The sequence below is a fragment of the Triturus cristatus genome, chromosome 9 (genome assembly GCF_964204655.1).
Source record: "Triturus cristatus chromosome 9, aTriCri1.1, whole genome shotgun sequence".
Classification (NCBI taxonomy): domain Eukaryota; kingdom Metazoa; phylum Chordata; class Amphibia; order Caudata; family Salamandridae; genus Triturus; species Triturus cristatus.
The window spans coordinates 662,199,557-662,225,254 of record NC_140592.1 but is presented as its reverse complement, the minus strand read 5'-3'; the positions used below and the strand labels follow the sequence as shown (position 1 = coordinate 662,225,254).

Sequence of the window (25,698 nt, the reverse complement as noted above, 5' to 3'; positions counted from 1 at the left end):
CAACAGGATTTGTTCATTTATTTGTTGAAACAGACATTTTTAGGTCTTTAGGTTTATACTCTGTCGCTTGCAAGACATTTTATTTTACTTACAGGGGGCTTAAAGCACTGCCATTGCTTACCACTGGTAGACTAAATCATCACTTGCATTTCCTTCTTTTTCTGTTTGGTCAGCACCTGCCGGCTTCACTTTCTCTTTATGTATTTGTCCCGCCCCTTGAGCATGAGCCAGGTACTGCTTCTTGTCCAGTGTCTTTCCGCTGTTGCTTTTAGAGCTATTTTTGGGTCTCGTCTCGAAGGATGCGCTTGCGCAGTCTCGATCTGAGATTTAATGTTAGGAGTGGGGCTTTAACCCGCCCCTTTTTTTTACCTCTTCTCCATTGGCTGGCCTCTGAAATACTGGTCAGCCATTGGAGAAGAGCATTGTCTCTCCAAACAAGCCCCGTCTTTTTCGGATTCGGGGGCGTGTTTTTTACTTTCTTTCTCTCCTCTGGAATGTAAACATTCCAGCCAATGGCAAGAGGAGAGAAAGAAAAACATGCCACCGAATCCGAAAACGGTGCTGCGTTTCTCCGAGGCATTTCTGCTTGACCTCGGAGAAAGGCAGCGGTGTTCATGGCTCTCGCCAGGTAAGGCGCTGGGACGTGAGACACTTTCACCCGTCTCACCAGTAGGTAAAAAGATAACATTCTTTAATATACTTTTAAGAATCGATGTTAATACCGATGGCCCCACTGGGGTATTTACCAGCATTCAGTGGCCCGTCAATATCTGCCGTCATATGTGTTATGCATATCAGAATACGCCTGTAGTTGTTGCGCCTTGGCAGCCCCTGCATGTATTACTTGCCCGACCCAGATCTGCGTCATTATGTGTACCGTTAGAATCTGAAAGTGTGAGTCGCAGCGGCTTGGCCTCAACAACTCCCCGGTAAACGGCAACAGCAGCTGTCCGATGTCTTTCCCCTCCAGCCAGTCTCTGTACCATACCTCAGGGGCTTTTGTCTATGACTGCAGCAAGTTCTGACACAAACGGGCTCTGCAGACTTAATCCTTGTCTCATGCATGTCTTGGTTTGTTTAAAAAAAAGAACAGTGTTAACTCCAAAGAACACGTAAGTTTCTTCATGCTTTTGTGTTATTTCAAAAGTATGGTGTTCAGTGGGGGAGACAATGTGGCACTATGGCCAGAGCTGCTGAATTTGGAACTGGGGAAGCAGGTTCAGCCTTAATAACCAGTCCACCAGACGACTCTCCTGAGAGAGCACAATCCCATGCTAGACCTTAGAAGGCTGCGCAAGACCTTCGAAGTGCTGGTGTCTTAGCACCAGCAGGTGGACCCTAGCACTGGCACGTCTGGGTTAACCTTCAAGGTTTGTCCACCACAATCCATACTGAAGTTCACCTCTAGTCTTGCTAGCAGGCCTATGAAGCAGCACAGCCAAGAACAACAGTGACTCTGTCACTGAGGTCACAGGACCCTTGAGCAGGGCCAGCTCTAGGGCAGTGCAACCAGTGTGACCGGGCGCTGACTTTGGGTGGAGACATTATGTTTGCAAGTAAATTAATGTTTTAAAAGCGCTTGCTGCCTCCTTCCTGGCCTCCAGCAATTTTCGGCAACAATAAAAATGTCATGATGACTCTGGTGTTTAATGTTCTTCCTAGAGAGAGATCGGAGTTTTGTCTAGTGGAAGTTTTGACTCCTGGAAAGGTAGCACATAGGGTTAATGTGCCTGCAGCAAAGAACATGTACCATGCAGATCACAAAGTGCACATAATGTAAATAGGTCAGTGGGCTACTGCGTGTGTGTGTGTGTAGGTGGCTCTGTGGGTGGCTCTATTTGTGTTGTGAGCAAGTCCAATGCTTTCCAAAAGCGCCTTGAGGGGAGGGGTGGGGGATTTACAATGGAATAAAACAAAAATAAACTACTTTTGACTACTTTTGATTAGTGCGAATTTGGGACCTTCCACAGCTGAGGGAATGATGGGAAGACGTAACCAATAGTTCTAGAACAAAGGCCACACTGAGTGCAGTGGCTTGATTTTAACTGCCCTCAACCTCCTGTAAGGCAGCCCCCTAGCCTGCAGCCCACCAGGAAAATGACAGAGTGGCATAATGGCCTGTCCGGCCTTGGTGCCAGGCCATGTGGTTTCTCTACTCATGGGGAAGCTTGGAATGGTAGCTTTATAAAATGGTGGGAGCATAGACACATCCTTATCCAAACACGCATAAATAAACAAACTAGGCATAAAGACATGCACGCACAGTCAAACATGCACAAATGGACACACAGAAACCCTACCCACATGCAGTTGTCTTACACACACACATATGTATACAGAAGCAGTTTGTGCACATAGACATAACTCAGCTCTGATTGTAGAAGCTATTTACTCACCTCTTGCACTACTCTCGTTTTATGGAGAATGCCCTTGCCATTTTCTTACTACTAAGTACATATCTGATGACAGCAGCTAACAGACCTCTGTGTGGTTAACATTACAATATATCCAACCCCAGGTTCTGCTTGCACAGATGTCTGTCTCAGAGACATTGAAAGACACTCTTTTGAATTGTAAGGATGCCACTCCTCTGAAATCAACAGGATAGATTGCATCCCTCCCTCACTCACCAAGTGGACAGGCCGTGGCCAGATGAAGTGTTTTTGAACTAGCTGAACAAGGTCAGAACTTTCAGTGTCTCTCACAACAGACTTGTGCAAAATGTTTCAGTTGTTTTTGCGTGGCCTTTATTACCTAGGAGGATCACTAAGTGTATTTTTCTAAAACTGTATACTTATGATTGATGTTTAATGTTCTTCCTAGAGAGAGATCGGAGTTTTGTCTAGTGGAAGTTTTCACTCCTGGAAAGGTAGCACATAGGGTTAATGTGCCTGCAGAAAAGAACATGTACCATGCAGATCACAAAGTGCACATAATGTAAATCGGTCAGTGGGTTACTGCGTGTGTGTGTGTAGGTGGCTCTATTTGTGTGTGGGTTGCTCTATGTGAGTGGCTCTGTGGGTGGCTCTGTGTGTGTGGGTGGCTTTGTGTGTGTGGGTGCAAATGCAATAGGTCTCACATTTGAGAGTGATTAAGCTATTGACATTGAAAATAACAATGCAGTTTTTTTAAATGTTTTAAAAACAAAAACATAAACAAAAATAATGTCATGAGCAATGCCAATAGCTCTAACTTTAACAATGCCGAGACCGTTGCATTGTAAATGCTTGTTTCTCTTTCAGATCGTGTACCTTGAAGGATTACTTAAAATAATCTGATAATATGTGAAAGGAAATAGCAGTTATTGTTTTTTATGTAAGATTAATTGGAATTTTAAACTCAATTTATCCTGATTTTATCTATTCTTTTATGGTCTTATGTTTTGACTCGAATAAAGAATTATTGATTGATTGATTGCTTGATCAGTCAGTCATCCAGATATGGGAAAACGTGGACGCCCTGTCTGCACAGGTGTGCAGCCACCACCACAAAGCATTTGGTAAACACCAGAGGCGCAGTACTGACCCTGGGTCTTTGGATGGGCAATGCTTTCCGCTAACCAAAAACCTGAAATTCAGGCGATGAGCCGAATGTATTGGTATGTAGAAATAGGCATCTTTTAGGTCGTGTAGGGCCATGAAGACGCCTTACTGGAGAAACGGAATGACATCCTAAAGGGTAACCATTTGGAAATGCTCTTGACAGGATGTATTCGTTTAGGGGCCTGAGGTGCAGAATGGGCATGATGGAATCATCTTCTTTGGGTATGTGTAAGCATAGTGAGTACACTTCTGTACCTTGCTGATGGCGGGGGATGGGTTCTATAGTCCCTTTAGGGAGGAGAGCTTTGACCTACTCCTTGAGTAGCATTTGGTATTCTGGTGAAAGTCTGTGTTGGAATGGTGGCAGGCATGTGAGTGGGCTCCAGACAATAACCATGTTGGATAATATCCAACACCCACTGGTCTAAGGTGGCGGTTTGCCATGTGGGAAAGAAGCTTTGCAAGCACCCCCGACCAGTGTTGTGTGGTCAGGGGGAAGACGGGGCAAATCAGGGTTTGGTGGTGGGTGTAGCTCCTTTTGGGGAGCTACCCTTGCCTTTAGAATAGTTGCCCCCATCAAACCCTCTAAAATAACCCCTGGAGGAGACTTGCGGGCCTTAGGTGCACTGATAGGATTTGGAGGCTTCAGAGGTGGTCTTTGAGCCTCCATGGTAAGGGGTGCGGTGAAAGATGCCACAGGGAGTGGATGTTTGAAGCACCCCATCACTTTGGCTGTTTCCATATCATTTTTGACCTTCACTAACATTTAGTCCATCTGTGGACCAAAGAGATGTTCACCACCAGACATACGGAGCCAGGCGTGTCCGTATAGCCGAACACTGGAATGTATCCCACTGGCTGGGGTGTGTGCTGCATAGGGGGGCACAGTGAATAGATGATTTAGATATCAGCTTGTCCTCAGAAACTATCTCTTGTACCCTTTTTCTATGCTCCTCTGGGAGGTATTGGAGGAGCTTCTCCATGGCGTCCCAGTGGGCATGATCATATCTTGCTAAAGTGGAACCTGGAGAAAGATATCCAACAGTATTTTCTGCTGTTTCGATTGAACATTCTGCCATTAAATATTATTACAGGTGCATGGCGCCAGAATTCAGATTGTGTTTTGGTACAAACTTTAGAGCATGTTCTTTTTTTTTGACCCGCATTGTTGTACAATAACTATATATATATATATATATATATATATATATATATATATATATATATATATATATATATATATATATATATATATATATATATATATATATATATATATATATATATATATATATATATATATATATATATATATATATATATATATATATATATATATATATATATATATATATATATCTCTCTCTCTCTCTCTCTCTCTCTCTCTCTCTCTCTCTCTCCAAGGTGCCACGAAAGCATTAGGAAGGCACTCAGTAAACAGCCGACCATCCGGTCTTCTCTCCGTGACTCTCCTCGTAGTCCCGAGTAAATTATACTGCCTGACGCGTTTCGATGTAGCAGGACATCTTATTCATAGGCTTGCAAGGTAGGTGCCAGAGACGCTCCTCTTTTAAAACTGCCTTTGTTTAATTGATTAATTACCATCAGTTGGTTTCTGCTTAGTGCATCAGTATTGTCAGTGGCATCATGGGACTGGTAGTCCGAATTTGCATGGGACTGGTAGTCCGAAATTACGAGCAGTCTTTATCCCTAAGTGGGTTTCTGTACACTTTCCATTATAAACATATATTTCTTTCCTTAGTAGGAATTCAGGATTTTCCAAGAGAGTCTTTATTTTCATTAAGGCTGCTTACGCCATGCGGTTGGAAAGGATTGCAACCACGGCCTCTCTGCTGCATTCCAAGAAGAGATGGTGCTGCCTCCCCACGGCGCGGGCCGCCGCGTTAACAATGAATCTCCAAGGTGCCACGAAAGCATTAGGAGGGCACTCAGTAAACAGCCGACCATCCGGTCTTCTCTCTAGCTGGACATTTCACTCGTAAAAAAACAATGAAATTCCCCCGTTATAGTTAGTGCAGGCAACTATAACTCACGCGACCGCAATCCTCTGCTGATGACGTCAGATATTACATCACTGATGACATATGTGTCTTTATGAAAAATAAATATTTGTAATATATGTATAGCTAAAGATTAATAGAAGAAGACATGGGTAAATAAGTGTCTAAATACAGTGATGTAATATCTGACGTCATCAGCAGAGGATTGCGGTCGCGCGAGTTATAGTTGCCTGCACTAACTATAACGGGGGAATTTCATTGTTTTTTTACGAGTGAAATGTCCAGCTAACTATAACATGTGTGAAACCTATGGTTTTTTAAGTGAATATATATATATATATATATATATATATATATATATATATATATATATATATATATATATATATAATATATTACCTACTGGCGGTCGCCAGTAGGTAGTTATAGTTAGGACCCTGTTTCCATAGGAAAACCGCAACATTCTATTTTGAATAACTTTGGCGCCGGTCGACGAATCCTCGCGAAATTTTCAAAACTAATGGGGCGCTACGCTACGCTCCTACCCTGAAAGTCTCGGGGGGATTCGTCAAGCGGGGGCTGAGATAAAAGGGGGGTCCCAAAACGCGTTTTTCCCATGCATTTTTCCATAGGACCTTTAGACACAGCTACAGCCCGAACGGCTGAACAGAGTTCCTTGAAATTTGGCAGAGAGGTAGTCTACAGGTCAAGGAAGTGCCTTTTGTAGGTTTGGTGTAAATCTGTTCAGTAGATTCTGAGAAAATAGCCTTTAAATCAATATATATATCTGAGCCAGCTTACGGTGCGCTTACCGTACGCGTACGGTGACGTGCGCGAGCGCGATTCTGATTGGCTGTTAGATCTTAGTAAACATTCGAATCGGTCGAAACCAGGAAGCGGCGGCCGCCATTTTCTCTCTCGCACTCTGAGTGGGGATTAAAAAACAAAGGCCAAAAACATGTAAAGGGGCTGTTTAGACAGCTTCTAAGCACCTAGCCATGTTGAGGGAGTCCCCAACGATCCCCCAAGGGCAAAAACGGAATTTCAATTTTTTCGATAATTTCGCAGATTACGCTTACGGTACGGTAAAAAATATTTTAAAAAAAAAATTATCCATACTCTCCCCACCCCATGTGCAAATGGTGCCCGAAGGGCACCATTTATGCATAGCATATCACCCCTGAGAAAAATTAAAATTTTACCTTTCACAACGAAGCGCATCATATGTCCTCCATGTGCGCACGGTGCGCGAAGCGCATCGTGCGTACATGGCCCATCTAGCGTAACGTGGGCACGCGGTGCGCATAGCGCACCGCGTGCCCACCGTGCGTGCACGGCACTAACTGTGTGAAGTGGGCGCGCGGTGCGCGAAGCGCACCGTGCGCGCACGGAACGAACTGCGTTAAGTGGGCGCGCACGCCACGAATGGCGTAAAGTAACTTAGCATTTAAAAAACCGTACAAATTCACTGAAAAAACCATAGGTTTCACACACGTTATAGTTAGGAATTAGCATTTAAAAAACCTTGCAAATTCACTGAAAAAACCATAGGTTTCACACATGTTATAGTTAGCGGAAATTTTACTGATAAAAAACCAATGAAATTCCCCCGTTATAGTTAGTGCAGGCAACTATAACTCACGCAACAGCAATCTTCTGCTGATGACATATGTGTCTTTATGAAAAAAAAATATTTGTAATATATGTATAGCTAAAAATTTATGGAAGAAGACATGGGCAAATAAGTGTCTAAATACAGTATTAGCATCAGCAGAGGATTGCGGTCGCGTGAGTTATAGTTGCCTGCACTAACTATAACGGGGGAATTTCATTGGTTTTTTATCAGTAAAATTTCCGCTAACTATAACATGTGTGAAACCTATGGTTTTTTCAGTGAATATATATATATATATATATATATATATATATATAGTAATCTATAATCTTCGTAAAGTAGATCTCATTGTAGATCTGCATCTTATAAATAAAATTGAATTGCAGTTGGTAACTCTGCCGGTGTGCAAGAAAGGGAAACAAAATTGCACTCGCTGTTACAGGCCAATCTCATTAATTGTTTCAGTACTTGAAGTAAGTTGGCGTGAATAGGTTGACAACTTGGGCCAAGGATCACCATGTTATCACAGGATCACAGGGCTGCAGTATAGTTTTAGACCGGGGTTGGGTACTCTTGACCGGTGTCTGAATCTCCACAAATCATTATTAAATACACAGTGACCAAGAGGGGCTCTTTACGTTTGGCCTTCATGGTTCTCTGCTTGGTCTTTGACCCGTTTACTAGCGATAAACTTGGTCTATCATGTCTGGTTTGGAGTAGACTACAATTTGATTTGCTGTCTTACGCTCTTTATCTCGATTTGGCAGCTCCTGTGAGGTTTGGAGCAGGTTTCAAATGCACTCTTTTTTAAAGAAAATTGAGCATGAGGTCAGACAAGGCTGTATTCTGTCTCCCTTCTAATTTATGATGTATATAAATCATTTGGAAACCACTCTATGAGGGAGGGTCATGATGTGCGCCTGATGGGTAGATGCCCTATTCCGGCACTACTGGATGTTGATGATATGGTATTAGACTCCAGAACTGCTAATGGCCTGCATGGATTATTAGACTCTTTTGTGCCCTTTATGGACTCTTTGGATCTTATAACTTTAGTAAGTACCACATAATGATGGTGGTGTCTAGATAAACAAAAATGTGTGCCTTTACTGTTAAGGACGTGAGTTTGTACAAAAGTTGATAAAAGCTTAGTCAAAAAGTGACTAAAGGGGTAGCTTTCTCCGGATCGGCGCTAGGCTGTTGCAGAAAAAGAAAGAACTGACGTCAGCGTGCAGCGTCTAAGTAGGCACTGCGACGTTATACCGGCGACCACAACGCCGATGACAGACTTGGAGTCGACCGACACCACCTAGCGATGCGCACAGGTACTGCTAAGAAAGAACTGTCCGGATCCAGTCTGGCATCCGTCGTCAGCGTTGTGGTCGCCGGGATGACGTCGTGGTGCCTACTTAGACACCACCCCTGCGTGCTAACGTCAGTTCTGCCATGACTTTCCACACCAGAAGCACAGAGCCATGCAAGACACTGACCACTGGTGCGCTACAACTAGGGCCCTGCAAGGGAGTCCCTGTCCCTAGAAGTCAGGTCACTGAGATGTGACGATCAGTGGGGCGGTAAGGAATCTATAACTAACCTATGTCTCTTACAGATATATCGTTACCGAAGGGAAGTAACTTGTTCATCTGAAAGAGACAGTTAGTTATAGATTGCATATCTTAGAATAGATACCCCAGCAAATACCAACCCCAGGGGAGGGCCTGCGAACCAAGTTCACACCAGAAAGTCCTGGGGGACTGAACGGGCAAAATAGCCATCCCTCCAGACTTGGCTGACCAGGCAGTAATGTCTAGTGAACGTGTCATAGAGCTAAATCACATTGCATGGTGTTCCCTGTCACCCAGTACTGGGCTGCATGGCTGAGGGATGGCCAGTCTTCATTCTTGGAGAGCATTCTGAAAAATCAAAGCAATGAATACACCAGAGATACTGCGCATATGAATGTCATGCAAAAGAGCCAACAGGCGGGCGAACAAGAAAATCGAAAAATTATCTGATACCAGAGTATTGCCTTTTTAGAAATCACTTAGGCAATCAGCACCTCATGCAGAATTCTGGCCGATAAATCCAATTCAGTACAGTTATTCCCAATGCGAGGCATTTAACTTCTTTTTGCAGGACTTACATGTGAAGATTCCAGACGATAACAATAATTCTAGCTGCCATGTCTATCTGGGAATCTCTGCACATAATTTTTTAGATCAGAGGCCTATAGGGCTATTGCAACGAGGGCTTATACTTCAGACTGAAAGCAAATAAGTATCTAGCCCTCATACACACCACCCCGAAGATGAGAGGCAAAGGTCGAATAAGCAGATGAGCTTACCAGAGCTGGAAAGTTCTCCAATGACGTCAGGAAAACCTCGCTTCCTCTTCAGATTAACTCCATAGGCATCTACAGAACAAACAAATAAATATTACATATGCAAAGCTGAGCACGTAGATGACTTTGGTGGCAATCTTCTACAATAACCTCCTTGCTTCTTGGGACAATGGAAAACCATTTAAATGCAATGATATTAACACTGGATTGTTTGCAATTTTCACTGTACTTCTACATAAGCCTTTAAATAAGTGATATTCGGGCAATATTTAGTTTGACATATGAACACATAGTTTACACCAACCCCCTAGTCGACTGGATGTTTGGGATATATCTGATGAGCTTCAAAATCATCCCCCAGGAATACTATGCAAGAATCATGATCTATTCATAACATGTATAGTTAAGCTTCTGAGGGCAGTGATTTAATTCACGGACCTCCTGCAATCATCATAAAGTGGAAGGTCAATGAAAATAAGTCTGCATTAAGAGTTTAATCTGAGGAAATTGAAAACGAAGCTGTATAAACTTGTCCTGGGTACATGGATTTCAAATGTTTTCTTTTTTGGCAGTCAGAAGGAATTTATTTCTAAACAAACATTAAAAATGCAATAGGTCTCGGCTTTCATCAAGTTAAAGCCATTTGTTTTGCTATACAATACCATTAGCAAAGCAAATGGCTTTAACTTAATCAAAGGCGAGACCTATTGAATTTTCAATGCTTGTTTTTATATTCCGAAAGAGACATATGTGATTTAAGCCCTAAGTATTGGAGTGTCTTCTTTAGATTCATCACCTGAACAAGAGCAGTGGTAGGAGGTAACAAATCTAAAGGTCTTCATGGTACCACATAGCTTGCGCGTAGAGGCAGTTAACTCAGAAATGGGTGAGTTGTTCAAGTGTACATACTCTCACCTCGAGACATCCAGCAACGCAGGTCGCCATAAGTAAGAACACATGAGGGGAAACTGGGCCATTTTACGTGTGACCCTTTACCCGGAGCAGTAGCTTCCTGAGCTCCCTCTGATTTACACTGTTTGTGGTGGCTTTGGGCCTTGCCAAGAACTCCCGCTCATTGGTAATCAGCCGCACTGCTTGCTCTTGGTCATATTGTGCCCTGACATCTTTTATGCTTCTCACTAACTTGCACCGGGGCGCGGGAGCAGAAAGATGCATTTGCAGATTTGTCCAATTTACATCTCCTCTGAAATGATCTTGCAGCTTCTAAGCGCCTTATATTTCAGTGGCTGCATGAAATAATGCCCACTGGCATTTGGAGGTGAAGTGATTTGCCTAGGATCTCAACATTGTATCAGAGGAGAAGTTAAGATTAAAACTCTTACGGTCAGCAATTTAAACCGCAAGGCCGAAGAGAATGCAATTGTAAGACTAACAGAAAACAAAGCAAACGTCGTGAGGTGGAAATGGATGAACAAAAGCAGAGAACACACATACAATGTACCCAGTACGATAGTCACCGAAACACCTAAAACACAGCAGAATAGGATCATTCTTTGAACGGTGATCTGCCGCAGATCTTTCGTGTGTGAGACAGGGTCCCGGTGCTAAGTGCCCTGGTCTTCCTCCTCAAGGGTGGATGGACAGAAGGGTGGATAGATGAGTGAAGGAGTGAAAGGGTGGATGGATGAGTGAAAGGATAGATGGATGAGTGAAAGGAACGATGAGTGATATGGTCAATGGATGAGTAGATGGATGGTTGGATGGAAGGATGGATGGCTAAATAAAAGGGGGATGAGAGAGAAAGGGAGGATGGATGGATGACTGAAAAGGTGAATGGGTTGAAGGATGAGTGACCGGGTAGATGAAGGAGTAAGTGGAAGGATGGGTGAAAGGGTAGATGGCTGGATGGATGAGTGAATGGATGATGAGTAGAAGCGTAGATGGATGAGTGTACAGATGGATAAGGTGAAAGGATGAATGGAGGGATGGATGAGTGAGTGAAAGGGTGGATGGAGGGCTGGATGAGTGGATTGATGGATGGATGGATGATGGATAGGTTTTCAAATGGTTGAATATTGATATGGATGGACACACAGATGGAAGCTACCAGTGATTCAATATAATTCCAGCATTCTCTCCCTCTCAGTGAGCCAGCCTGGGCCATGTGCCAGGAAGTGGGCACCGTAGCTCGCTATGCTTTGAGAACTCAAGCTATCTTCATTGGTGAGGTCAAAGAAAGCCAAAACACGCCCAGGGTTCTTGTTCCCCCTATGAAGACAGAGGTTCGGGCCAGGCTGCTCCTCTCGGAGGCAGGCCATGATGGTTCATTGGTATGCGGTCGGTCCTTTACTGCAGTGCCGGCCACAACAGGCATACGTGCTCAGATTCGTTTCCATTTTAAGGAAAGTTTCCTGCGTGGATCAGTCGGATCCACGCAGGAAACTTTCCTTGAGGCAGTTCTGACAAACAGGGGTTTCCCCTCCCCTCCTCCCATGGGGCCAGTAGCTTTGGTTTTTAGGGCTTGAATCTAGGAGCCATCCAATTGTGGAGTGTGACAGTGATCACGCCCACACAGTGGTACACTCTTGCCACTTTTGGTAAGAACGGAGCCCCCATTTACATATTTAGGTCCTGATGAATGCCCTGGACCCTCTTGGGCCAAGACGGCAGAAACATGTTGACCGCTAAACACAGCGGTTAGGGGACACTAATTCCCCCACATACCGTCACCTGCTTTTAAACATCATATAGTTACCTTTCACATTAAAAAACACAATGAGGATAATGATTTTTAATCTCACTCACTCATACACGGGCCCCCACTTAGTTTAGAAGTGCATCCCTGTCGTCAGGTGTATGCCCGCCCTCTATCAAACCATGGTTTTAGAGGGCGAGGACTGGTCAATGATGAAGCATGACACCAGCTGGTGTGTGAGACCAGTCCGTTACTTTTTGTGAGATGTCCACACTCACAATACAACTCAAACCTTATAGTGGTTATCACTTTAGGAGCAGCTCTTTTGTGGTTAAACAGTCATAGTTGGAGGCTGCTAGCTCCTAAAACCCCGTGCCTCTTGTTCCCTCCTCCACACAGTGTGGAGCTCATGTGTTTTTGGTTAAATTCATATGCCATTTATAATTGAAATCCACACTTCAATATCTTTCTTCTAGGAACTAAAGTCTGTGAGATAAAGGATAATTGCTCACTATCTGGGAGGACGAGCTGAACCTGACTGATCGTTGCTGCATCTCTCCTCATTGCATGTCTGACTTTAAAATGAAGGACTGAATTGAATCAATTCCATCACTTCATTTGGACCTGGAGTCAGGCTACCCCTTCACCATCTGGGAGGTGGTCTGCAGTTGACTGCTCATTCCTGCACCCTTACTTGCCTTCGGGCCATGTCTAACCTCAAAATGCCTGCAGTACTAAAACCAGAAAGACTGCAGCATTTCCAACCATCCGGGGGCTGCATCTAATTACGTAAAATCACAAGGAGTTGTGCCAGGCCTCCACTCACCATCTGGAAGGTGCCCTACAGTTATCTGTTCAGGTATATATCCTCTCTTACATAGTCTGCATCGCAGCAAATTGTACCAATGCACTCCTACGTCAATATCGCATTTATGTGACTTGAAGCTATTATTTGCTTCCTAATAAATATAGTTAAATGAAGCAAGATAAAGCACCCACCTCACAAAATTCAACATGATTGGAGTGCTCATTGCTAATATGGCTACACTCTAACCACTCAGGAGTAGCCTCTCCTGTCAATCATAATTACCTAATTCAAACACAATGCAACACTCCAGCATTCCAAATGACAATCCCATGTGCATCATCACCCACTTAAACATTCCCTGACCCAATCCTACAAACCCATCAGAGACTCAAACACAACTGCAGACACAAATCCACTAACCCTATATGCATCGCAACAGAATGTTAAACAAGGCACCCACACATATCTACATCTCTCCCTTATGATCATCAAATCAAATTCCACACGAAAATACTAAGGTGACAACTTTCCCCCCCAAAACAAACCCAACATACACTTTAATATTGTGACTTGACTAATAACTCTGAAGATTTCAACCCAAAAGGTTACAAAATCCACAAACAACTCACCCGCATAAAATTGGTGGCGGCCTTGCCATCACCCACAAACTCATTATAGCCAATCCCACAGATCATGCAGCTTCAGATGTACCTCAACAAGTCTCTCCCTCCCCTCTTTCCCTCTCACAACACAACCTACATATTATCCCTCTGGTCATTACAGCAAACGCATAGAAGGCTTCGCTGACTTCACTGCTTCAACAACCTTCTCAATCACTAACAATACCTACATAGCTGGGTTCGATCTCTATGCAGCTCAAAACACAAAGACAGTCGGAGACTTCCTGCTAAATGTGATAGCATAACTCTACCTCACACATCTAGCGTACATCCACATGTCAACCTTATATTTCAAATGCCTCATCCCTTGCGTGCTCACCCCCTCCTCCCTTTTGATGGCCCACCATACATTGTCCAAGCCTTCTCACAAAGGACAATCGAAAAACCCACCAGTCAGATCCAGTTCCTTTAAAAAATATTCAAGTGAAATCCCACCAACATAACTTTTCCGCCTATCACTTAAATGACCCCGATATTGATACCATTCTAGAAACACCTAACTCCACACAAATACCATTTACGGATACTCATGCAACCATTCTATATCGAAAATATTGAAACCCAAGTCCAATGCACAATTGTTCTCCAGTGCCTGGAATTCATCTATATGCACAATCAAAAAGCTAGAAAAGGATTGGTCATCATCTTGGTCTCTTGAAGACCTTCTTGAGCTCAGAATCACAAACTCTGCCCAAACATTCTAAAGGCCATGCAATCTCAAAATAGAATTCTAAATTCATTACTGATAGTGAGAACAAAAGCAAAGATTGAGTCAAAAAAGTTTCAGTTCTGCAAACGTAACGCCCTCAATTATTCAACCCTCAATTGAACAGGCAATTAATATTGAACATTTCTTCACCTCTGAAACAGAAACCATAAGTAATACCTCCCTAACTCACATTACTCCCCCACATATGCGCTCGGGATACCCACCCAAAGAGAAATGAAGAAAGGGAACCTCTTATCTGACCTGTCTTATTCTGATAGAATTAATCTCTTGTATACTACACAAACCCCCAAGAGTGCAAAGTTACTCAAAAAACATTTTCATTTTTTTTAATATAAGATATTTATTATTAACTTTTTTTTTAAAAAATGGAGACAAAGATATACATGACAGAATATTCATGATTATTAGGTAGGCATCTAATTCATATGTTGAGCATACACTTTGTTTCCTCATAAGTTAAATTTCATAAGTGCTTGTAAACATGAATCAAAAATTATATAGAGACAAACTTTTGTTTAGAGACCCCAAAAAAAAAAATCAAAAAAACCGTCACATCAACATTCTCACCTATCATTCACTCCTGCATACTAACAAACATTCTCCATAGGTAAATTTTCATTAAAAACCAACAAACCATCTCTGGAGAGAGATCCTACTTCAATTCTAATACAAACAAAATTAGTGTCTATCCATAAGTTTATGACAGTTCTTATTATGTCCTAGAATTCTGAAGTCATGACGTTTTAAATCAAATTCTTCTGAGGATCTCCCAGAGTGTGGTTGGTGTTTCTGGTCGACGTACGTTTCGGAGACTGACTATGAGTACCACGTCTCCTTCTTCAGGACCAGTATGTTCTTCCAGATATCACTTAATATCTGAACGGTGAAAAATAGGGGTTCTCTGTGTATTGATCGACTTTGCCTCTGATATCCCAACACCTGTTCCGGGCTCCCACTGATATAATGGGTACGCAGGTATTCTAAAGGTCCTTTATGAGTTTATTACGTATATCTTAGCATGTGGGGCCATTGCGCATTCTTACATGCTGTATGTTCAAAAACACAACGCAAACGATTGATTCCACTGTGTCTGATAGTTTGTTTCAATTTCATCCAAATTGTTACGGTGCATGAGACCTTAGACAGATATGCTGCATGTCAATCCTGTTGGCTTGCACAGTTTAACGCGTTGTATTCAGGGGTACAATCTCCTAGCTAGCGTCGCTTGTCGTATTCCTCATCGCCGAGTTCGAAACCTTTCGCCTATATGTACCCACCCAAAGAGAACAGTGAAATGTGTCAGAGCCCTCAAGTGACATACATCCCTCACATCATCAAATTCCTCTCTTTCACTGTCAGCTCCCCTTCTCTTAATATCATGCACACTTGCAGTTAGACATGCCTCTCTGTAATACTGCTGAAAAACAAACGCTCCTATTGACAAGGTCGAACATGGACCTGGGCAATGCCACAAACTATGCGTCCATCTTTCCTGTCAAAATTCTGGATAAATCAGTATTACTGAAGCTCCAAATCACACTGAGCAACACAACCTACTATTTGCTTCTCAATCTGACTTCTGCTGTCAAGACAGACCGCTGTCCGAAAAGTGATCAGTGATGTCCTTTGAATTACAAAGTTACCCCCTTCCTGCATTCGCGCCTCGTTAAACTATCAGCAGCTTTCAACAAAACCTACCATTTGGAGGTCTATCCACATGTAAGGGCATCTATTTTACATTATCATCACCGTCTTCACTTGGCTCTTCACAAAAAGGCATTATATTCAAATAGACACCTCAAAATCTCCTTAACCCCTGACTCACTGAATCTCAACATGGAGCGTCTGGTTAATGCTTCTAGCCAATTAAGATATCGCCCTTCACTAACATCATTATAAGATGAGCTTCATTTTAAGAAGTCCTCCCCAACGATAAGTTTGAAGAAACCTTTTTGCCTTTCATATATACATTGTGACTACTTTGATGCCACGTAGTCATGTAGTACTCCTTAAAGATTTTCCGAAGTATACCACGTAGACGCGGTTACGCCAACGTACATACTAGGAAGGACCATTCGGGAATTTGTGGTTTCACAGAGAGACGCTAACTTGGCAGGCGGGTAATTGTACGGAGCCAGTTAAGATTTTCTGGAAGTTCAAAATTATTTGACAACTCTGGGACTATTTTTGTCCCCTTATTGCATAGAAAGTTCTTTACGCATTGTTGCTACATTGCTACCACCCAGCTAGACCCAACATTTTTAAGTACAGAGTGAGGCTAAACTGGCACGCTCGTGTAAATGGGATTCTAGATATAGCAATGAGGGTATCACTGTTTTAACTGACATAGTTCCTTCTTGAGTTAAACTGTTAATTTTTTATGAATCTTATCTAAGTGCCTTTCCTAATTGTGTTCTTGCATTACATATAATGAACTCCACGTATTCACATACAACTGGAGTAAATACTGGTCTGGAGAGTTCTATAATAATAACTTTAGTGCGTGGTACTCGCAAGTGGTAGGAGTATACATTTGATGTTTCTATGGAGTGCCCAGTCGGGTTGCTGGTACACGTCACATTTACCTATTAAAGTAGACGCAGGCCCGAATTTTATACCCTTAACCCACTTGATATTTTATTATCTATTAAAGTGGACGTGGGCCCTAGTTTTATACGCTTAACCCATTTGATGTTAGAATTTTGGTGAATATGGTCGATTGGACTGTGCTCAATATAGTATATCATCATCTCATAAATTACCTTTGATGACACATATTATTGATTATTTATAGGTGCTGCTCTGATTGATTGATACTCGGGAAGAAAGATGGGAAGTATACGCCCCTAAGCATATGGAGCCCCATTGAATGAAAGGTTAATATCTATACCAGGCATTTACACAGTCCGAACATACTGAATTACAGCTCGTTTTTGGTTACCACATCCAGAACTTTTGGTATTCTTTTATGTCCTTTTTTTCCATTCATGCTGTACTGACAGTTTTATCACCTGGTATATAGGTAGCCCTTTTGCTGAGACATCCTCCTATCATGGTGTGGTTACGTGTTTCTACTTACTATTCTTTTTACTTATCCTAGCCGTCATGCCGCACTGATTTCATTGATGTTCTGAATCGTACTGAATAGGTGACTAAACAAGCATGATCTACTGAACAATCAGCATTTCTACTAGTTATCCACCATTATACGCACGTTGGGATGAAGCACATCCCCTACATTGCTTCTAGTATTAAGAGTGGCCAATTAAGACAATATCTTTCCAATGCTGTTCCAATGTATTTTTATGGGTTGAAGGAAACAGCACTTTGGCCCATCTTTGAAACAGCTTTACTATATTTAGTGTCTTTATATTTATTTTACATTCTTTCCTTCTATATTTGAACTATTTCTTTCCCTAATCTACTGTGTCTCTGTGTCCCTGTAACTTATCTTGAACGATTTTTAACATGTGATTGTTTATATGTTTTTCTTAATTGTCATAAGTGTACATGTTGTATTATCTGGTTTTATATTGTATGTATTTGTATGTCATTCAGCCCTGGGGAAGTCCGCATGTAGTGGACGAAACGCGTTGGCTGGTCTGCGTCATTTTCTATGAAAAAAGAAAGGATAATGTTACTTACTCAGTAAGCCTCTGTTCTTGGCATGTAGAGCTGTAGATTCACATGCTTTGCATACATACTCCTGCCATCTCGTGTTGGGTCCGGATGTTTGCAAGTTGTTTATTCGAAGAAGTCTTGTCTAGTCACGAGGTAAGGTGACTCCTCCTTTCGGTGAGAGTGCGCATGGACATCAACACCATTGTTAGATTGTTTTCCAGCAAGAGGGTGAGAATGGAGTAAGTAAGTGTAGTATAGAGATGTCTATGCGTATAAATGTATAATGAAGAACTGCAACAACTACAGGTTCCCGGGGAGGCAGGTGGGCGCATGTGAATCTACAGCTCTACATGCCAAAAACAGATGCTTACTGGGTAAGTGACATTATCCGTTTGAGGCATGTGTGCTGTAGATACACATGCTTTGCATAGACTATAAAACAGTATACTACCAAAGCGGTGGCTAACCTGTAGATGCTGCAGTTGTTTGAAATCGTGTTTTAAGTACTGCTTGGACTACATTAGCTTGTTAGTGTGCCAATACATCTACACAATAGTGTTTAGTAAATGTGTGTGGTGTAGACCATATAGCTGCTGTACATATGTCAGCTAGAGGAATGTTACCTAAAAAGGCCATAGAAGCCCATACTTTTGTGAGTGGAATGCACTCTAGGGGGTATGGATAAAGTTCTTTTAGCTTTAGCGTAGAATGTTTGAATGCTTTTAACAATCCATCTTGCAATACCAGATTTAGAGATGGGATTGCCTTTGTGAGGTGAAGCAAATGCAACACACAGTTATTTTGCTTTGCTAAAGTCTTTTGTTCTATCTATGAAGTACAATAAAGCTCTTTTAACGTCACACGTGTGACAAGTGCGTTCTGCTACAGAATAAGGTTGAGGAAAAAAGACTGGTAACTCAACCGATTGGTTTATATGAAAAACAGAAAGTACTTTGTGAATGAATTTAGAGTTGGTGCGTAGAACTACCCTGTCTTTGTGTAGCTGAAGGAAAATGCTACTTACCAGTATGCATCTGTTCTTGGCATGTAGAGCTATAGATTTGTATACTTGTGCATAGATCGCCATCTGGTGTTGGGCTCGGATGTTTGCACTTTTTTTTTGTCTTGGAAAAAGTATTTTGTAGTTATGAGGTAGGTGACTCCTCCTTAGGACGATAGTGCGCATGGTCATCGACTCCATCTCCAGATTGTTTTTTTCCGCCATCGGGTTCGGATGTGTATTGCTGCGCTCCGGTTCGGGATCGTTTTCGAACCTTTCGACGAGCAGTCGTTCCCCTCAACTGTACTGTTTCGATCACGGTTTTCCCACTGTTAATCCTGCAGCTCACCAACTCTCCTCAGTGATGTGATCGCAATGAGGAAAGCAACCTTCCATGAGAGACATTGCAAGGGGCACTTGTACAATGGTTCAAAAGGTGGACCCATGAGCCATGTGAGAACAATGTTGAGATTCCAAACTGGGGCAGGAGGAATCCTTGGTGGCATTACTCTTTTCAACCCTTCCATGAAAGCTTTGATTACTGGAACTCTTAATAGTGACATATGTTGCCTGTTCTGCAAGGTGCAAACAAATATATATATATATATATATATATATATCTGCTAGTCCAGTTTGCTTTAAGTGTAACAGGTAACAGATAATGTTTTGCATAGAAGCATCTAAAGGATTGATTTTGTTGTTATTGCAGTATACAACAAATCTTTTCCACTTTGCTGCATTACAAGCTCTGGAGGTAGGCCTTCTTGCTTCTTTTAGAATATGCATGCAGTCTGGTGGTACATTTAAATAACCAAACTCTATGACTTCAGGAGCCAGATCGCTAAGTTCAGTTCTTTGGGATTTTGATATCTGATTTCTCCATGGTTCTGTGTGAGGAGAGTGGAGGCGAGGTGCAGCTTTTGATGTGGAACTAGTGACAGCTCCAACGGGTGGTGTACCATGGCTGACAGGCCCATGTAGGAGCTACTACAATTAGTGTGAGGGATGTTTGCCTGAGCTTTGGTACCACACATGGAATGAGTGGGAGAGGTGGTAAAGCGCAGGAAAATATCCCTGACCAGTTCATCCATAGGGCATTGCCCTTTGAGAGTGCGTGTGGGAACCTGGAGCCAAAGATTGGGCATTTTGCGTTTTCAGCTGTGGCGAACAAGTCTATTTGTGGAAATCCCCATTGTTGAAAGTACGGAAAGAGAACTTGGGGATAAAGTTCCCCCTCGTGAATTTGCGGTCTCCTTCTGCTGAGAAGGTCGGCAATTTAGTTGTTAACTCCTGGGAGATGTTCTGCCAGAAAATAAATCTTGTGATGGATCTCCCAACTCCAAATGGCTTGAGCGAGTCTTGACAGTTGGAGAGAGCGTGCCCCCCCTGCTTTTGCACATAATACATTGCTGTCATGTTGTCTGTTCGGACTAGGACAGTTTTGCCTATGAGGTGAGTTTGAAAAGCTTTGAACGCTGGAAAACCTGCTAGAAGCTCTAGATAATTGATGTGGAGGCTTTTGTGTTTGTTGCTCCACAGGCCTTGTATTGTGTAATCTTGGAGAGTAGCATCCCAACCTGTCAGAGATATGTCTGCTGTGAGCACGATCTATGGAATAGGCTTGATGAAAGGCCGTCCTTTTGATACTTTTTGTGGGTTCCATCACTGCAGAGAGCGATGGGTACGGCCGTCTACCAACACGTAGGGGTCCATTAGGATGTAGGGCGGATCGCCACCGCCCGCATGGTGGTGGCGATCCACCCTACATCCTTCCCCGCCCGCCACCCATTTCCACCCGCCATATTAGTATGGCGGGGGGTACCGCGGCGAACGGGAAGACCGTCTGCCGCTTTTCCGCCCGGTTGACGAGTCGGAAAAGGGTTTAATATAGTGGCGGTGTCTGCTAGACACCGCCATCCATATTAGTATGCAGGCGGGAGGCAGCCATTCCGTTGCGGCAACGGGCATGCGGATTTGGAAGTTGGGGGCCCGTTGCGGGCCCCCAGGATGTTGGAGGGGGGGCACATGGGGGGTACCTATGGTATCCCCTTGCATGTGCATGCACAACATGGCAGGCACCGCACGGTGCCTGCCATGTTGTGCATGCATATGCACAACATGCATTTTTGGCATTGCGGCGGGTGATGCTGAAAGCACCGCCCGCCACAATGTTAAAAATGCAGGATGCACCCGCCAGTGTGGCGGGTGCATCCTAATCACCCCATGAGACCGCCGCACTTATGGCCGGCGGTCCCTTTTCACGTCAGGATGGCGTGCGGACAAAGTTCGCCCACCATCCTAATGATGCCCTAGATCGGTTAATTGAGCGTGCAACTGATTCCACTGACATGCCACGCAGTCTTGTTAGGGGACACATGTGAAGTCTTGCATAGGGTACAATTACGATGCAAGACACAATCATTCCCAGCAATTGCATGAACACTCTGGCTGGTAAAGCTTGGTTGGACTGAAACTGTAGTATCATAACCTGAATATTGCGAATTCTGGCTACATTGGGAGAAGCTACAGCTTTGACTGTGTCGAAAGTGGCTCCTAGGTAAGACTGCATATGTGACGGATGCAGGTGAAATTTTGGTGCATTGACCGTAAAGCCCAGTTGATGAAGTAGGTCTATTGTGATCTGTGTGTGTCGTAGACAGCTTTGGTAAGTGCTTGCTTTGATGAGTCAGTCATCTAGATAAGGAAAAACGTGCATATGCTGTCTTCTGAGATGAGCCACGACTACTGCCAGACATTTGGTAAATACTCTGGGCGCTGTAGTCACTCCAAAGGGAAGTACTTTGAACTGGTAATGCTTGCCTGCTATTATAAATTTGAGGTATTTGCGATGAATTGGAACATGAAAATGTGCATCCTTTAAGTCTAGAGTAGACATAAAATCTGCCTTTTGTAAAAGTGGAAGTACCTGTTGATGGGTCACCATGTGAAAGTGTTCTGCCAGTATATAATGGTTAACTCTCTGAGAACCAGAATAGGTCTTAGGGAACCGCCCATTTTGGAATGAGAAAATACAGAGAGTAAATCCCTGAGCCCTTGTACTGTGTTGGAACCGGCTCTATAGCTCCTTTTAGTAAGAGAGATTGCACTTCCTGTTCGAGCAATTGTGGGTGTTCTGGGGACAATTTGTGAGATCGAGGTGTAAAGTTTGGAGGATTACTAGTAAACTCTAGGCAATAACCATGTTGGATAATTCCAATCACCCATTTGTTTGTTGTTATAGATTGCCAAATGGGGAGTAATTGTTGAAGTCTACCCTTGACAGGTGAGGTATAGTCGGGGAAAGCATGGACAAGTCACTGCTTATTAAGAGAAGGGGAGCTACGAGGTATGTTGCCCTTACTCCTACCTTTAAAGCTGTTCCCTCTATAACCTCCTCAAAAAAAGCCTCTTGAGGGAGAGGACTGGTTATTACCTTTGTAGGTTGATGTATTCTAGTCTGTGGGTGTGGTTTTGGACCCCCCTCCCCCCCTTGGTAAAAAGAACAACAAAAGGAGCCTCTGTTTGACAGAGACTGGAGCTCTCCCATGGACTTGGCCACTTCAGTGTTATTTTTCATCTTTTCTAATGCCTCATCTACGTCAGGACCAAAAAGATGTTCTTTATCAAATGGCGTGTTAAGAATGGATTGTTGGACCTCAGCCTTAAACCCAGAGATCCTTAACCAAGCAGGTCTCCTAAGCAAAATGCTAGTGGTGACCTCTCTAGCCGCGGTATCAGTAGCATCTAGAGGACATCTTACGGAGGAATTTGAAATTAGCTTTCCATCATTTACTAACTCCTGCGCTTTAGCTTAATGCTCATCTGGGAGATATTAAAGCAATTGCTCCATTTCATCCCAGTGTGCCCTGTCATACCTGGCTAAAAGGACCTGTGTATTTGCAATGTGCCATTGATTTGCAGCTTGAGCAGCTATGCGCTTGCCAGAAGCGTATATTAACTTAGACTCCTTATCTGGTTGAGGTGCCTCCCTGGATGTTTGGGAATTAGCCCGCTTACGAGCATTAGACACTACCAGTGAATCTAATGGGAACTGGCCCTTGATAAATACTGGGTCTGTTGGGGAGGCCTTATACTTTTTGTCAACCCTAGGAGTCAAGATGTGTGCTCGTACTGGGTCCTTAAAACTGTCATCAGCGTGTCTCATCATCTCATGTGTGGATGCTAAAGTCTCAAACAAAAAATCTTCTTCTAATGATTCTTTGTGCAGTGCCATGCCATGATATTGTGAAGCCCTGGCGAAGAATTCCTGGTGAGATATATTGTTGCCTGGAGGAGAAGGCTTGGCTGGGTCTGGGTCATTATCTGTTGGAGTATCAATTGTATAATCCCTCCATGGATCTAGTGGCAAATGTGTCCCTCCATCATCAGCATCATCGTCATCATGGTGAGATTGTGGAGAATCCTGAGAAGTGATCTGCAAAGGATTTGTAGTTGTAGATGGAGGTGGTGGAGGGGATGATGGTGGTAGATGAAAAGGACTGGTAGCAACAGATATCCTCTTTAAAGGGATTTTATAGAGAGTGTCTTCATCAGGAAGCTTATGTTTCTGAGGCAGCTTGGTATGAATATGACCAGTCTCAGGGTTAATATGTAGTCTCTTTTGCTTGAGATCCGTTTTTGGTGGGACAATGTCTAAATTCAGATCGGAAGGGACATCTTTTGGTTTCGGCGCTGACATTTTCGGTGCCGGCATCTTCGGTGCCGGCATGGGCTGGCCTTTCGGTACTGAAGATATTGGCTCCAATGGCTACTTGGCTTTCGGCATGGAGGATTTCGGCTCGGAGACAGATTTCTGTTTAGAACTGTAGGGCTTCGGTTCTGACAAGGGCTTTTATCGACTCATTATTGAGCCGGAAGGCTTGACTGGCTGGTTTGGAGCTGGGCCTGGAGGCGGGGCGTCGAAAACGGCGTCTCAGTGCCGACCTTGGCCAGAAGGCAGAGGTGGTGCCGAAGCCTTGTGCTTTTTGGTAGTGTTTTGAAGGGGCAAGGGTTCTTCCATACTCACGTCACCTTGTCCCTGAAGCAGTTCTTCGGCATCAAGGTCTTTGTCAAACTCTGAGTCGGAGTCCTGCATGGAGAAGGCTTCTTCCTCCTCTGCCGCTGATGTCTCAACTACTTCTTGACTGGAATCTTCCCCGAAGATATCCGGCGTTTCTTCAATGCTCTGACGCTGCATCTCTCGATGCCGAGTTCGACGATCGTCAAGAGTTTTCTTCGATCAAAATCATCTGCAAGCATCGCAGTCTCCTTCCTTGTGCTCCAGAGACAAGCACAAGTTACACACCCTGTGTGAATCAGTGCGCTGATACTTCGCGTGGCACTGAGGGCAGTATTTGAATGGAGTCCGTTCCATCGACTGAGAGCTGATCCGACGCTGTTAGGCCCGAAGGCCGTCCACGAAGCTTTCCGATCGAAAAGTAGATTCTGTTGACCGAAATGATACGTAGAGAAGTGGGAAACGTGTATGAAACAGTACCGTCGAGGGTAGAGAGGATTGCGCGTCGAGGGGAACCCGAAGAACGGTTTCAAACAGGAGCGCAGCAATACACGTCCGAACACTATGGCGGAAAAAAACTATCTAACAATGGAGTCGATGACCATGTGCACTATCACCAAATGGAGGAGTCGCCTTACCTCGTGACTAGGAAAGACTTCTTCAAAGAAAAACAACTTGCAAACATCCAGACCTAACACTAGATGGCAGGAGTATGCAAAGCATGTGTATCTACAGCACACATGCCTCGAACATCAAGATTTTTTCGGACATCTCTTGCAAAGAATGGACTACATTTATGTGGAACTTTGATTGTGCGGTGCACTTCACATTTGTTTATACGAATCCTTTATCTTGTAAAGGGACTCAGGTCTTTCTGTGAAGGGTAGATTCAATATGACCCAAAGAGACTGATACCTTATCAGCACCTGACACAGAATAAAACATTTTCTCCCAACACTTGCCTATCACATGACCACACAAATCCTAGAGCTACCCTACATTGAGGCAAAACTGGCTTTCTTGATCTGATGATCATCCCATTCAAAGCAGTCCATCAAAGTCACCACCTGACCAATGACAGAAGAACAAAACGTTTGCCACATCATACTTAGACTCCAGGAAATTCCAGAGACTCCAAATACCAACAGACATGAAATTTAAATCATTGTGCATCAACAGTAATACCGAAGAAACATATATGCACACAATATAAAAGGTGGACTGCCTAGCAGAAAAAACATGCCTTCACTGGCCATGCATGGTCAAGCCTGGCCACCAACAGAGTGCTCCTGGATGTACCCAAAAACTGAAAGGAAAAAAACAAGGCGATAAGCATTTTTCTTCTTCAGTTCCTCCATATTGAATAGGCTTATCCACCTAAGATCTCATCACCATTGGTAGCATTCAGAAAACAACTCAGGACCTATCTCTTCTCAGTGCATCCTTTGCATCTGACCCCACTTCCTCATTCATCCACAACATAAAGAATGTGAATTATGCAAATTATATAATGATTGCAATTTATGCTGTTGTTTATTCTGCCTAAAGGATAATGTGATTTGTCCTGCTTCTATTAGGATTTTATAAAAGTCTGCACATGCTCTGGTAACCTGTGGTGACAAAATATCCTGCTTTCTGTAAAGCTCTCCATCTCAGCTGTGTACTGA

The 25,698-nt window shown here is 43.3% G+C and overlaps 1 protein-coding gene across 14 annotated transcripts in view; it reads right to left on the bottom strand.

The window, feature by feature from the left end:
* The window catches only part of RELB (RELB proto-oncogene, NF-kB subunit), a 621,320-nt gene that overhangs the window by 136,318 nt on the left and 459,304 nt on the right, over positions 1-25,698 (bottom strand). For all 14 annotated transcript variants that reach the window (XM_085625727.1, XM_085625725.1, XM_085625732.1 and 11 more), the window contains one exon: positions 9,523-9,591. In XM_085625727.1, coding sequence (XP_085481853.1) covers positions 9,523-9,591 — 69 coding nt within the window. The remainder of the gene's footprint in view (positions 1-9,522; positions 9,592-25,698) is intronic.